Source organism: Desmodus rotundus, chromosome 8 (assembly GCF_022682495.2).
Source record: "Desmodus rotundus isolate HL8 chromosome 8, HLdesRot8A.1, whole genome shotgun sequence".
Lineage (NCBI taxonomy): Eukaryota > Metazoa > Chordata > Mammalia > Chiroptera > Phyllostomidae > Desmodus > Desmodus rotundus.
In genome coordinates, this window is record NC_071394.1 from 59,187,536 (window position 1) to 59,202,512 (window position 14,977).

The 14,977-nt window shown below is 32.2% G+C and overlaps 1 protein-coding gene across 2 annotated transcripts in view; it reads left to right on the top strand.

The window, feature by feature from the left end:
- Positions 1-14,622, top strand: part of ZC2HC1A (zinc finger C2HC-type containing 1A) — a 44,846-nt gene extending 30,224 nt beyond the window's left edge. The window contains exons 8-10 of one of the 2 annotated variants that reach the window (XM_045186153.2): positions 6,204-6,320; positions 9,487-9,594; positions 11,825-14,622. In XM_045186153.2, coding sequence (XP_045042088.1) covers positions 6,204-6,320; positions 9,487-9,594; positions 11,825-11,990 — 391 coding nt within the window. In that variant the 3' untranslated portion in view covers positions 11,991-14,622. The remainder of the gene's footprint in view (positions 1-6,203; positions 6,321-9,486; positions 9,595-11,824) is intronic. The other variant, XM_024578296.3, reaches the window with a different exon arrangement.
- Positions 14,623-14,977: the final 355 nt, after the last annotated feature.

Genomic DNA, 14,977 nt, shown 5'->3' on the forward strand with positions numbered 1-14,977 from the left:
ACATAGCCATTTGTGTTTTAATTTACAAAGCCTCTCTAACTGTATCACAAAGAATTGCCTTCCATGTTAGTTAGTATTTGTTTGAATTGTTATTTATAGTTTGATTTACAATTGATTATGAATTAAAAGCTAGTATTTTTCAGTATCTCTCCTATCATGCTAGTAATTTTGTCAGTTGGCTCTACTGAGTTGTACTGACACCCAGTATTCTTTAAGTAGGGCATGTGAAGCTGGCTGGTATAATTGAAAGGGGCCCTGACTTTGAGTTAGAAAACTAGACTTCAGGCCCTACTTTGCCACTAAAGAGCTTTATGACTTTGACTTTGTGCCTAACTCTAACAACATCTGTGACTCTGCTTGGACCTTGACAGCTGACATAACAAAATCTGATCAACATTTACATGATCCCTTGGAGAAAATATGTTTTTTCTACAAGCAAAGATGATGAGTACATAATTTTATGTTATGTACTACTTATAATATGATGAAGAGTTAAAATTTCTGGTTCTCTTACATCATATTAAACTGTCAGACATAACTACTCAAACCCCGATTGTGTATTTACATATGATCCTTACATGGTAAAGGAGTGTTTTAGATACAGGGAAGAGATCAGTGGTGTTTGCTTCTGGCTAATATATTACGGTATTAACTAGAACATCACTATATTAAACAGAACCATTCATGGCTATTTAGTGTCAGACTTCATTAGTTTTTTAGAATTATTGAGGTAATGATCTGACTTTTTCCCTTGCTAGAGTATAACCTCTGTGATCATAAAGCTCGGAGTATCTGCCTTGCTTACAGATAGATATAACTGCAAAGCGTTGTATAATACACAGCATATAGGCACTCAATAAATTTTTGATGAATAAATGAGAAAAAGTAATGAATTAATAAATTAAATTTCTTACTTGTCAATCTGTTGGCACATCACAGAATCATGATCGTTGTAGTGATGGAATAATTACATGAAGTTTGTATGGCAACTATTACTTCAATTGACACAGGTGATTCAGGATAGAGTAAAGGAATTAAGACATCTGGTTAGCTGAAATGTTCAAGAAATTGATTAGTAAATTGTGATTAGTAAAATGAAATAATTTCAGTAATTTGGAATTGTTTAAAACCTGTATGTACACAATCTGTATTGTGTTCAGCTTTAATCATGCATACCAATGATTCTGTAATATTTAGCATATATTGGAAACATAGCACAGAAAAATTTATCCTTGTACTTTGAAAAATTCTCATGTTTGCTAATTAACTTCTAAACAACATGTGGGTCAACCAATTTTAACAATTTTTTTAAGTGAAGCGTACACCCAGTGGAAATTGTTCCCTCATTCTAAAAGATGGCTATCTTTAACCCTAGGGGATTTAGAAGCATTATGAACCACAGAGCTTTTAAATAAATATTGCCACATTTGAATTCTGTCACATGCCTTGAGAACTGTGTTTTCTTAATGGTTAATTACCAGCTTAAGTGGATGTTTCAGCTGATAATTTTCAATAGCTAAAAAATCAAATTTCAAAGCTTTACTTCTGTTCGGTTACTGTGAAAAACAGGAGTTTGAAGCAACAGAATGCATGTAAGGAACATTTCTTAATATAAAAATTGAATTTGGTTCTTCATACTTTATATTAACAGTAGTATAAATAACTGGTTTTTAAGTACATTTTATATTTAAATTTTTATGAACTGTTCTTTTTTATTGATCTAGAAATGCCCAAAACAACCTAGAATTGCAGAGTTTGGCTTCTCATGTGGACAACAATGATTGAGATTATTGGATTTGGAAAGATAAGTTTGTCATGGAATTATATACCAAATTATCTGTATAAGATAAATTTGGGATCAAAAATAGGAGGACACACTTCAGAACTTTTAATGCCTCAGATATTATAACAATGGAGGTCTATAATCATACAGACAGAATACCATGTGGCATTATTAAATTTTTTCCAATATTAATTCAGAAGTCATATTTTAATTATATCACAATCTACTGTGCTTGCTATAGTTTTATAAGACTGGGTGGCTTATTTCTTAAGAGAATTCATTTTCATAATGTCAACAGTAAACCTGGACCTCCTATAGGTTAAAGTTTATTTCAGATTAGAAATACATTGTTGATATCATTGTCAAATATTTCTAAAACTGCTCATTCAGCTATGAATATTTTGAAAGCTTGCCAAAATATCATTTTTTTCTAGATACACTATTCATACCATGGCAGTTATATGTAGCTACAGATAATCATTTTAAATTTATAAGTCGTGGTCAAAATAGAACAGTTTATCATCTGTAGAAATGTGTTAGCTTGACAAAAATAATGTATTTTTGTTGGGGAACAAGGCGATGTAATGATGTTTATCATAACCTTTTAATATATGGTAAAGTTTTTTAAAATGGTCATTGAAATTTGCTTTTTATTTAGATTTTCAAAATCTTACAATACTGGCATTGTCTCATATATGAAATTTTGGTATTTTGGAGATAATCTTCTTCAGTTATGGCTTGAGAGCCAAATCCTAGCACCTGTTTTTATTGGAACATGGCCGTGCCCAATGCTTTGCATTGCCTGTGGCTTTCTTCAAGCTCTGATGGCAGTTAAGTGTTCACGACAGAGAGAGTACAGTCCTCAAAGCCTAAACTGCTTGCTGGGTAGCCCTTTACGGGAAAAGCTTGCCACTCCTTATTTTAGAATAACTAAGTTATTGTAGTAGGCACTAGATATTTATAATTTGAAGGTAGGGTTTTTAAGGATTTTTCATTTATACCCAAAGATGGAACTGGTATTTTTTTTGTCATTTGGGCTCTCTAGGAACTTTTGCTACAGATTAGTATCCTGTGGAGCCAAAGTATTTTATAATTTATTAATCCAACACTATTCAATGATTAAATTCAAACAATAGTGAGGGATTGAAAATGTACTTTCATGTTGACTATGCCCAAATCTAGGTATCAATTAAAGGGCATATTATATGAGAGTGAAATTCTGTGTTGTCTTATGGGATCGGATTGCTCAGTCTGCACCAAAATGCCTGCGATGTACAAGTGCTTGGTTGGCATCAAAGCACCCTCCTTTGTTTTCCTTAGCAGCAGCAAGATTACTCTTACTGATGATGGATTTGTTGATTCCTGCCTTAATTTCTCTCAGACCTTGGGTGTATAATAATTGCCATTACTGAATCGGAGCCTTTAAACAATGGCATTGAAGGACTCTATAAAAACATTGATTTTATTAGTTCCATAATTGGGTACTATCAGATTGAATTTATATTCCTCGAACTTTGTGAATAATTAAAAATACATAATAAAATGGAATTATCATTGTATTTTCCAACATTTACTAATTTTCAAAGTAACCCCAGAAGTAGATGATGTGTGAATTCTGTATGAAAATCAACAAAAGTGCATTTTTTTCATAATTTGAAACATCTAAGCCCTTGAGATTAAGGCAAAACATGTGGTAGAAACAGACTTCCTGGGTTTTTTTAATTGTTTTTTTTGTTTGTTTCTTTTTTAAATTTTATTTATTTATTTTTAGAGAGAGAGGAAGGGAGAGAGAGAGGGAGAGAAACATCACTGTGTGGTTGCCTCTTACACGCCCCTCAACTAGAAACCTGGTCCACAACCCAGGCATGTGCCCTGACTGGGAATCAAACCTGCGATCCTTTGGTTCACAGGCCAGCACTCAGTCCACTGAGCCACACCAGCTGGGGCTGGTTTCTATACTCATGTTACTCATTCCCTTAACTGATAGTTTACAAGAGCAAGGAAGACAGAGAAGAAACTTCAACCCGAGAATGATCAGCTGGATTGATGCCTTTAAGTTCCCTTTGATGATATAACCGCTTGTGCAAAACTTTCCATTTCTTTTCACATTTCCCTTCATCTTGTTGCTGCTTTAAATTATCCTTAGTGCTACTGGAGGTAAAGGCACAGAAGTAATGGTTTGGGTTTTTTTTAATTTTAATTTTTTATAGAAAAGAAGACATGAGCAAGGACCTGTCTATGTATACCAAAATAAATATGATGATGACACATGAGAAAAGCCTGTTACATCTTAGATCTGGGTAGCTTAGGGAAGGATTTAAATATTTGAAAGTTGTTTTATAAATGAGTCTTTTAAAATTTTTATTTAATTACCCCAACATTGGCTTTTATTATTTAAAAACATGTGTAATTAAGATTTTATATGTATATATTTTATATGTTACATATAGTATATTTATATGTATAAATGTTTATATATGTAAATTTTTATTTATATTGTTTAACTTTATAAATTAATTTTTATATGGTTATACCTTGATAGGAACAGAGTAGCAGATTTTAGCAGAACATAAGTTTAAGTGATTTTTAGTTTAAGATTAACATTTACTTAGAGTTAGCCTAAATACCATTTGAATTGTGTGTATGTTTATTTATATACACTTATATACATATATAGGTAGATAAATAGGTCAGCTGAGTTTAATTTATAACACAGGTATGTGGCATGATGATAAGGCATCATTGGACAGGCCTTTCAGTTAGGTTTTCAAAATCTGAAAATACTGGCAATCCTCTCACATATGGAGTATGTGAAATATTTTCATTAGATGATTACCTTCAGATTTTTATTAGATTTTACAGTCCTCTTTCCAAAGTTGAACTTTGTTATATCATATGTAAGATCTGAGTAGTTCTTATATTAGAGGGATCTGTCTTAAAAATGTAGTTTAAGATTTTCTAAATTTTAAGTTTTATAACTTTTTTTCTGAGAAAGAAAATAAAATCTTTTATTCCTTATTCCAAATCCAAATTAATGTTGTTAAGCTAGAGTTGGAACAATGTTTTAATAGTTGTTAATTCAAAGAAAATTCTTATTTGTTAGTTTAAATTCCAAATAGGTAACTTTTTTAGTAATCTTCCACAAATAAAATAAACCATCAAATTTAATCTCAAATATTTTAGAGATTATGTTTAATATGTATTTAATTAAGGCATTTTTAAAAACTTTAAAATGTCTTAAGTAATATAAACATCACCACCTGCAAATTGTTAATACGAACCTGTTAATTACAACAAAATGCCTGTTATGTATACAGGATAGTACAGAATACTAAAAGAACATAAAAATGGATGAAATGTTTCTCCTTAGAATCTAGATAAATGAACAGATTCTTTTTGAACAGTAAACTCCATAAGAACAAGCATCAAGTCTCTCACTTATCACAATATCCCCAGAATGTAGCACAGTGCCTGACACATAGTAGGTGCTCAGGATCTGTAAGGTCAGCAAATGCATGGAAGCATGAATGAGCAAACAGTCATCCCTCTAAAAGAGTACACTTTAAAAGATAGCAAGCAGTGAGGTGTTATTCAATAGGCATTTAAGGTAGTTCTCCTAATTTCATAATTTAATTTTCCCTGTTCCCTACTTTGAATGCATATTGGTTGGTGATAATATATATGATTCATTTATTTGGTTGATACAAAAAAATGAAATACCTGAAGACCATCAATTCTTCTATTATCCTCTAAATAGATATACTTGATACTTTCGGCATGGCCATCCCACATTTTACTTGTGATTTTTCACATTGCTATCCATGTTTTTTCACATAGGATTATTTTTACTTTTCCCTTCATAAACATCTAAAATAGTCATTCCTTGTTAGAAGGTTAAATTGGGTAAAGATATAAATACTTATTTGATTTCCTATTTTATACTTGGAATTTTAAGATGCAGGAAAAATGAAAAATAAAAATATAAAGAAAAAAAAGAGAAAGGTTCTATGAACTTAGGGAGGGGAAAATGTGAGATTATTTGGCAACAAACATCTCATCTGTCTTCTAGAATAACAACTTTCAGTTTGCTTCCAGCTTCACAAATTTTACTGGAAACAATGGTTGTCTGAAGTGTCTTCGTTAATTTTATTGCACTGCTATGCGAAAATATGGCATTTCTTTGTCTAGTCATCCAAATTGGCAAGATGGCCTGCCTAGTCACAATTGTTATACTTAATAATGGCCATTGTATGAACTTTCTGGAGATTCCTTTTGACATTAGTCCTGACTCTGGAAGTGAGATAATTAAGAGCTTGGGGAGTGGATTTCTGATGAACCGGAATAATGTCTTTAAAAAAATTGATAAAAAGAAACAAATGTAGCAATCTCCTTATGGGTACACCTTTATATATTTTAATAGTAAGATGGACAAGTTAGGCCCTCCACTTCGAACTGGAAGATATGTGCAAAGGTTCTATGACAGTGATACAAAATCAGACAGTGCCATCAAAAGATATGAGTTATTACCCATTTACAAGTAAGTATTTGTAACTCAGTTTGGTTAATCTTTTTCAGATATTTCCTTAAAAGCTTTATATACTGTAATACTGTATACTTGTACATTCCTATACTTAAAAAATCTCATTTTAATCATTTTTTAAGCCAAGAAGTGCTAAATAATCTTCTAGGACTTACAACAGCTTGACTTTTGCTGAACATTTCCATTGTCCTAAAGCTGCTTTATAGCATACATTTTATTCCATTAAATTTTAATTTTTAGAGGGTTGGCATAGCAGTCACCTTCAATAATTATTCATTTTAAGAAGCTCTTTTAAGAGTAATGTTTTTGAAGAGTATGGGAAGTATTATGCCATATATTAAGAGTAATGTTTTTGAAGAGTATGGGAAGTATTATGCCATATACAGGAGTACTATATAATATTGCTAGATTATCTTTTAGTTAAGCAGACGATGAATTGTTAAAAAGAGGCAGAAAAAATGATCTTAGAAAACATTTAATGTAGGGATCCTCAGTCTTTTTGTTAGATGGTTTTAAATTCTACCTTAAGCAGGGAAAAGATATGAAAGTCCCTTTGGAACTCGTCTACATAAGTCTTCAAATTTGCTCATTTGGGCTCCAATACAAGCCTAGCCCTCTCGTTTTAAAATGATGAAATTAGGGCCTAATTAAATTACTTATTAAAGTTGAGAAATATATTATTTGATAGAGTTCAGTTAGGTACCTTTTAAACCAAGGTCTACTATGCAACATTCTCTTACTGTGTGTGAAAAGTAATAATATATTTAACTAGATATACAATAAAATAAAGATGGGAGAAGTCTCAAACTTGTTAGTAGCCAGCAGCCATGAGTTATTGTTAAGTAGTTAATGATAAGTCCTGGAAGGAAGAATGTGCCCTGAACCATTTTTATTTGTATTACTACTGCTGTCTGTAGGCACTGAAGCAGATCTCAAAGAAACACCAACCAGCAGTATAGTAAGTTAGATTGAGTTCAGCTCCAAAATTAAACCTTCTTTTATAACTGCCTGAACTACATATAGCAGGCAGACTTGACCGTGGGAGACTGGGACATCAGGCGTCAGGTACTGATCAAGACAGATCCTCACAATCTCTGAGAATGCTCTTAACATTCAGTTTCTGCCTTGTAGAAGATATCACTAAAAATATGTGATCGACATTTAATAATGGCGGTTATTGTTTATAATCTTACTCCCTCCTAATTCTTTTTATTTCTAATTATTTAAACAATTTTAAATTATTCATTTCGTGAAATTGTGTGTGTGTGTATACATGGGTGTGTTGGTGTTATCTGTATATCTCATGTACATATTATATGAAAGTGATAGGATTTCTAATAAGTCTTGCTTCCAGAGCCAAAAAATAAAAAATGTGTCCTTTCTGTTCCTCTAATGATTTTCACTGGAGGAATTGCCATTCACTGGCATGATTTTTGAGAGATTGAATTCCTAAAAAGACATAGTAGCAGTTCTGCAACATCCCTAGAGGGTAGAGTAGAATACACCTCATTGATGGACTGGCAGTGACTGTTTGAAGGCCATTTGAGGTACAGGGGTAACCTATACATGCACCAATGTGAAAGATGATTCTTGTCGAAGTTTAGCAGTAACTTAGAGTCACTATTCAAAGCAGTCTCTCTGAATGCCAACATTGCACATTAAACATAAGATTTGTAATGTGACCCACCCAAATCCAATTTCAAGTACTCTGGCCGTGTAATAGCTTTGCAGATTACTTAATCTCTCTGAATATGAGTGTTTATTCATATTCAACTTTAAAATGGGAATAAATAATACTTTTGGAGATTTTTGTGAAGATTAAACGAAGTTATATATGTATCGTATTTGGCATATAGTAGTATTTAAGAAATAATAGATATTGTATTAGCTACACTGTTTTCAAGGTAGCTGTTTGAAATTTTAGGAAATTCCCTCCAACCTTGGTGTGTAAGTAGACAAAAAAGAATTTTAGTCATTCAATTTAAAGGAAATATGAAAAGCATTCAGCTTGCTTATTACATAACATTGCTTATCTCTGAAATGAAAAGATTCAAGTAAATCTCTAAAGGCCAGGGGGGAGGGAACTGATGCTTTATTGAACATCTAACCACTGGTTTAGCACCATATGGGCTGTGTCACCTTGGTAAGTGACTTCGCCACTCTTCACCTCACACGCCACATTTGTAAAGTGGAGTTATTAATTCTACCTACTACATAAATTAAATAAGTTTATACATGAAGGCAATTAGAAAGGTAGCTATACCAAGTATAATAAGCACGATAATATAAATGTGAACTTGTGGTAGTAGCAGTAGTCACAGTAATAACTACATAGTAGAATTGCTGAATGTTCATATAAATTGCAGTTTATGTCTTAAACTTCCTTTATTAAGTGAGGATAGTCCCATTTTATAAATGAGGGAACTTGGTCTCAGAGAGGTTGACCACTGTCACAGAGTTGGTCCATAGTACCTGGGATTTGAGTGCAGATTCATCTGTGTCTCCAAAACCTATACATTCACAGTTAACTGTCACATAACCATCCAGTTTTCCTTGATTCGTGGGTCTCACTAAGGCAATTAGTGATTACCCAGCCAAAACTTTCCCTCTACAGAAAGTGATAGCCCAGGCCATGCAGTCAGTGAAACTAAATTTTTAAAGGGAAATTATATTAACCCATTTATTTGAGTTGATGTTTCTCACAACAGACTTTCATAAGTTGAATTATTACTTTTTATAGTGGTTAGCTAATATTTAAAGTGATTAGCTAATTTTTTTACCATATCTCATATGCTTATTATATTATTTAGCAGTGATTTGTAGGCATTTAACAAACCACATCTTTATTTTGAGGGTACTATCAATTTTAAACTTTAAAAAACTTGAAGCTTTTCAGAATGATTAACTTAAATATTTCATGTAAAGCATATATACATATTTTAATTTATATACCATCAAGATGTTAGTAAATTGGTTTACCTTTGCTTTGGTTTATCTTTAGTTTTTACTGTTGTTTTCAGTTTTCAAATAATTGTTTGGATTTTAATCTTTTGACTTAGCTCTTTACAGCTTCTAATTATTTTTCTAATCACACAAGTAGCAATTTAAGAAATAAATGGTTACTATTCAATACTTTTTCACAGCCACTTCTTTCTCTCTCTAGAGCTAATATCAAACCTCGAAACTCCACACCACCTAGTTTGGCACGAAATCCTGCCTCAGGTGTTCTTACAAGCAAAAGAAAAACATATGGTGAGAGCTACATAGTCAGGTATGTTTAGTTCTGATATTTTAACAGCCATAATAAAAATGAATATATGTAGTTTTCCAAGGACCATATACAAAAATATATATCAGGCTTTGAAAGAAAATCTGTTATTTCCTTTGTTTCTTATTTAATCTGGCTTTTAATTTGTAGACTAAAGAAGTAGTTTGGACATAAGTAATACAGTCCTATACTTTGTAGTTAGAATTATAATACTTTTATAAATGTTCAAGGACAGTTTGTTTGGTTCCACTGGATTAATTTGTTAAGTCTTTGTTTTTAACTTTGTAGTTAGAATTACTGTTGTAAATGCTCAAGGATAGTTTGTTCGGCTGCACTGGATTAATGTTTTTTATGTCTGTGTTTTTAACTACACATTGAATAATAGATTCTTTAAACCACTGTTGTTGTCATTTTCACCATTTTCATACATTTAAACTCCCTGCCATGTTGTGATTATTCATATACTTCCCTTTCTAAACTCTCACAATATTTATGTAACTTTCTCATTCACTCTTTTTAAACATATAATGAAATTGTCCCAGTCATAGATATTTTTTATATACATCTCAACTTAGTCCAGAAAGTTTTAAGGCAAGGTGCATAAATTCATGCTGTACAGTGAGATATAATAATTTTTAACTGAAAGAATAGTAGAGGAACAATAAGAATTAACAGTGAAAAAGGGGGTGGAGTTAGTCCACAAAATGTTCCAGAAACTTTTAAGACAAGGTATAGAAAGTTACCATCAGAGCAAGGTACTTAGCTTTCAAAAGTAAGGGACACAAATATAAAGGAAGCTAGAGGTCAGATTGGTAAATTAACCCTGATACTGCAGCTCCATTGAGGTTTTGACTGATCTTCACCACTTAGACTTGGGTTTTAATGTCATCATGGGAGGGAGGAGTTGACTTCTAGGACTTATACAACGGGTAACAGTAGAGACTCAGCTTCTCTTCCCACCCTGCATTCCTCTTTTCTAAGCCAGGACTTTTAAAATGCCCACCAAGGGCACTTAGGCTCAGCTAGAGCTACTTACATGACAATATGTTCACTTGGCATTAGAGTAAATTACAGGAAATAAGGAATGATAGCAAGGTTCTCTGAGCCAGTGACCGAGTGACAGCTCAGGTGTGAACAAGATCTCATATATGGGTATATGGACAGTTTAATTAGACATTCTATGTCCCAAAAGGAACAATATCTCTTGTAACAATCCCATATCCATGGCTTCCAGGTTTTCCTGAGCATATGGTTATGTCCAGTTTCAGTGGACGACGTGTAAGCACTGTTGCCTGGGAAAACAGTTGGCATTCCATCCATCCTTATTAGGTTTTCATTAAACAGCCAGGAAGTTATCCCAAGGTCAAATATGTCCACTTAAAATGAGAAAGCTCTGTTAACCTTTTCTCATGATACTCAAAGGATATATTAGGAAAAAAAATTCTGCCAGCCAGGAGGAGGGGACCCCAGAGAAACCTGTGTGTCTTGGCCGTGGTTCAGAGGAAAGCAAGAGTTTCCACTGATTTTTCGTAACTGCAGGCTTACCTTCACGTGAGGTTAGGGTTTGCAAGTATGATATCTGCATATTCTAAGAAATTCTTAACTGGAAATAACTTAGTTTGGTTGAGTAGCTCCCTTTCCAGTTCTCACAGATAAGCAAACATGAGCTCAGGGTTCTGACCTAAAAGACACACAGGCAAATTCCAAACTATACAGAGAAACTAACAATCTGTCACCAGTGAAAACAAGCAAACAAACAAAAAAACCCCTCAATATCTAAGATGTTGAAATCATCAAACATTGACTTATTAATTTGTTTAAAGTATGTAAAGAAATGGGGGATTTGGAATCATTAACAAACAATATTTTCTCACAGGTATTTGAACATCTGTGCAAAAGAACCAAACAGAAAAGAACCATTCTTACGCAATGTAAGAAAAAACACTAAAAGACTTAAGAGATGATTTAAATTATAGATTAGACACAGTGAAAGAAAAGAGAAGTGAACTGGAGGATAGATGTAAAGATATTACTTAGGAACAAATACAATGCTAAAAAAACATTTAGCATTTCATTATTTACTAAAAGAGGTCTTTTTTTTCCTTAATCTGAACTGCAAGAATATTAAACATGAGATTAAGCAAGCTATTATTCATGCTTAGCGTTATGCCCTGTTTCCAAGTGTATGGGGGGTTGAAACAACTAATGTGAACTTTTTTCTGTACTTCTCCAGGCCAGATGGAGACTGTGTATCCTCACTCAATGGTGGAAACATTAAAGGCATTGAAGGAAATTCATCTGGACACTTACCAAAATTCTGCCATGAGTGCGGGACTAAATACCCTGTAGAATGGGCAAAGTTCTGCTGTGAATGTGGCATTCGAAGAATGGTTCTGTGAACAAAATCTCAAATGAAAAAGAGCGAAGTCCAGAGTTTTATGGCTGTTGCTGCTTCCTGCTAGAACACTTCCCCTAGTTATTTTGTCCTAAAATGGTGACACTTTTTTCAGGAATTTTTGGAGCAGAATTCCTCTGGCTATGTAATGTGTGTGGCTGCATGTGTATATATGTGTACATATACTGTATATAATAAATTCCTGATACCCCAAACTGTCCATTCAAGGAAATACTCATATGTTAGAAAATAATTTCAAGTGGAATCATTAACTTACGTATTATATTCTTCTGTTGTTAAAACACATTAAGTATTCTACAAACCCTCAAACTCCAGTGTTTAGTCCTTCAAGTTTAAGATAATCATTACTTTGAGTAAAAAATCAGAATAAATGTTTTCTTATTGGTGCCTATTTTCAGGTAGTATCTATGATGGTAGATTAGGATGCTTGGAATTGAAGAGAATATTTTTAGTTAAATTGGGTTGTTTTGATATAGAGCTCTTCAACAATTAATTTTATAAATATTTTTTAAAAAGAAAAAAAACTAAGTTCTGTGTTACCCTTTACTTAGTGTATGATTAATGATATAATTTAAATATTTTCACTCATTCTCTGAAAATATAATCATGCAATTTTCTTTCCAGAGACACAAGGCTGAAAATACAAATTTATCTATTCTTGTTGTTACTGAATATTTTACCTCTGTGTGTATTAGTTGAAAGTATATTCCTTTTTACTTCCAGCTGCATCTTCAAATTTCACTTCTTTTCTTCTTTTTTCCATAACTTCACGTCTAAAGAGTAGTTTTAATTTACTTCATTTTTACAAAGTTTGAAAATGTAATTAAGTTGCAAAACTTTTCTTCAAAATCTTTGTTTATGTCTGTGTATCTGAACGTAGAAGAAATTAATGAATTTTAAAACCGACCACCTCACCTAATAAATAATAATTTTGGTAAATAATTAGTAGTAGAGGGCATACATGTAAACGTTTTGAATTTTAGCCCCTTGAAGTATAGTTAGGTGTAGTTATTAGTAGGGTAAGAGAATATCTAATTTTTCCTACTTATATTTTCTTTTTAGTTTTTCATGTTGAATCACCATTTACATCACAAAAGCCACTGAAAATGCATTGCTTTACTGCATATCTGACTTTCATAATTAAACATTCACAAAAATGTAATTACACTCTTTAGCTAAAATATAGCATTTAATTATTGTCACACTCAATGTAACATAGTATTTAGTAGTAAATCTCTTTGCTTGCACCATATTCAGTAATTCAGTAGTAATTTCTGTTGAGTGAAACCTAATAGCTCTGATTGTCTTGATATCATAAAGGTACAAACAGATCTTTTATTGGCAATTTCTAGCTTATGATTCTGCTTAATTTTAAGGATCAATGTAGAAATTTGTGGCTGACAATTTTCTTTGAAATTCATTTATTCTTATACTTAATAATTTTACTCATTTTTTTCCATTCAGACAAGAGATAGAAACTTAATGTAATGGGAATTGTAATTTTACTTACATTATAGTTTCTATCCTGACTTTTTATTAACTTGCTCTGGTTGCCTTTATTCAGTTGTATTGGTCAGAAAAGAGTTCACCAACTCGATTAAGCTGTAATAAATCTGGGGGGATAATGTGCAATTAGATTTCCATTTCAATAATTTATGTTCTTCTGTCCTGATCTTATAAATCATATGAAGAACTTCAACTCTTATTTTATCTAGAACTGGGCTCTGTTTCCTTTCAAGTATTTTTATTGAATTTATTGGAGGTGACATTGGTTAATAAAATTATGTTAGGTTTCAGGTGCACAGTTCTATAACACATCATCTGTATATTGTACTGTGTGTTCATCACCCCAAGTCAAACCTCCCTCCACCACCATATGATTGATCTCTGCCTTTTACCCTCTTCCACCTTCGCCCACCCTCCTTGCTGTTCTCTGTGTTTATGAAGTGTTTTTTTCTTATTATTCCTTCACCTTTTCACCCAGCCCTGAACCCTGTTACCTCTGGCAGCTGTCAGTCTGTTCTCTATGTGTCTATTTCTATTTTGTTTATTTTGTTCATTAGATTCCATATATGAGTGACATCATATGGTATCACATAATTTTTTGTCTGCCCAAGAAAAGAGTAGAAAAATGGGCCCAAATAAAGTGGTACATTTTTGTTTCTCACTGAATTTTATAGTAGCAAGTAAATGTTATAGTGTACCACATGGAAAATAAGTTTGTAAAATATCCAATCCCAGAGCACAGAGATTATTATAAATAGTAAGTGAAATGTATTCATGAATTATGAAACATGTTATGACAATGCATTTAAATGCACTTTTATATTACTTGCATATATCATTCTCACATTGATTTGTTGTGCAATAGTTTGGTTTTTAAGAAATTTTTCTAGATCTATGCATCACTTATTTTTATTTATTTTTACCAGTTTTTCCAGTGTGGTAGAATTTAAGAGATTGTAAGCTTAAATTAAAATGTAAAAGTTGCTCCCATATTATCCTGAAAGTTACTAGCTTGAAAAGGCAAGATTATTATAACTGCTGTTGTTTCCTGTTCACTGTTTTTTTTATTACAAATAAGTTTTCATTTTTGGACATATTCAATAAAGACATGAAGGAAAAAAATGCCAGTTGGTTTTCATTGATATCATCTTTTAGCCAAACATAGATAGGAATATACTGAACTTATAAAGAAAATGTTTGAAATCAAAATATATTTTGAAATGATACTAGCTTTTATTGAGGTTTTTTTTATGTATCATCACCTGTCAAAGAAATTATTACTATTTTATTGAAGTGTTTTTGACCTCAGAGTGTTGTAAATATGTTTTATCACAGATTTTTAAGGCATAGAAACATTCTCTTCATAGCCAATAAAATTTAGCAATTGAAAACAGTGTGAAGACAAGGTTGATAATAAATATTATGGGTGTTTCTAATTAGGTAACATACAATTTAATGGCAAAA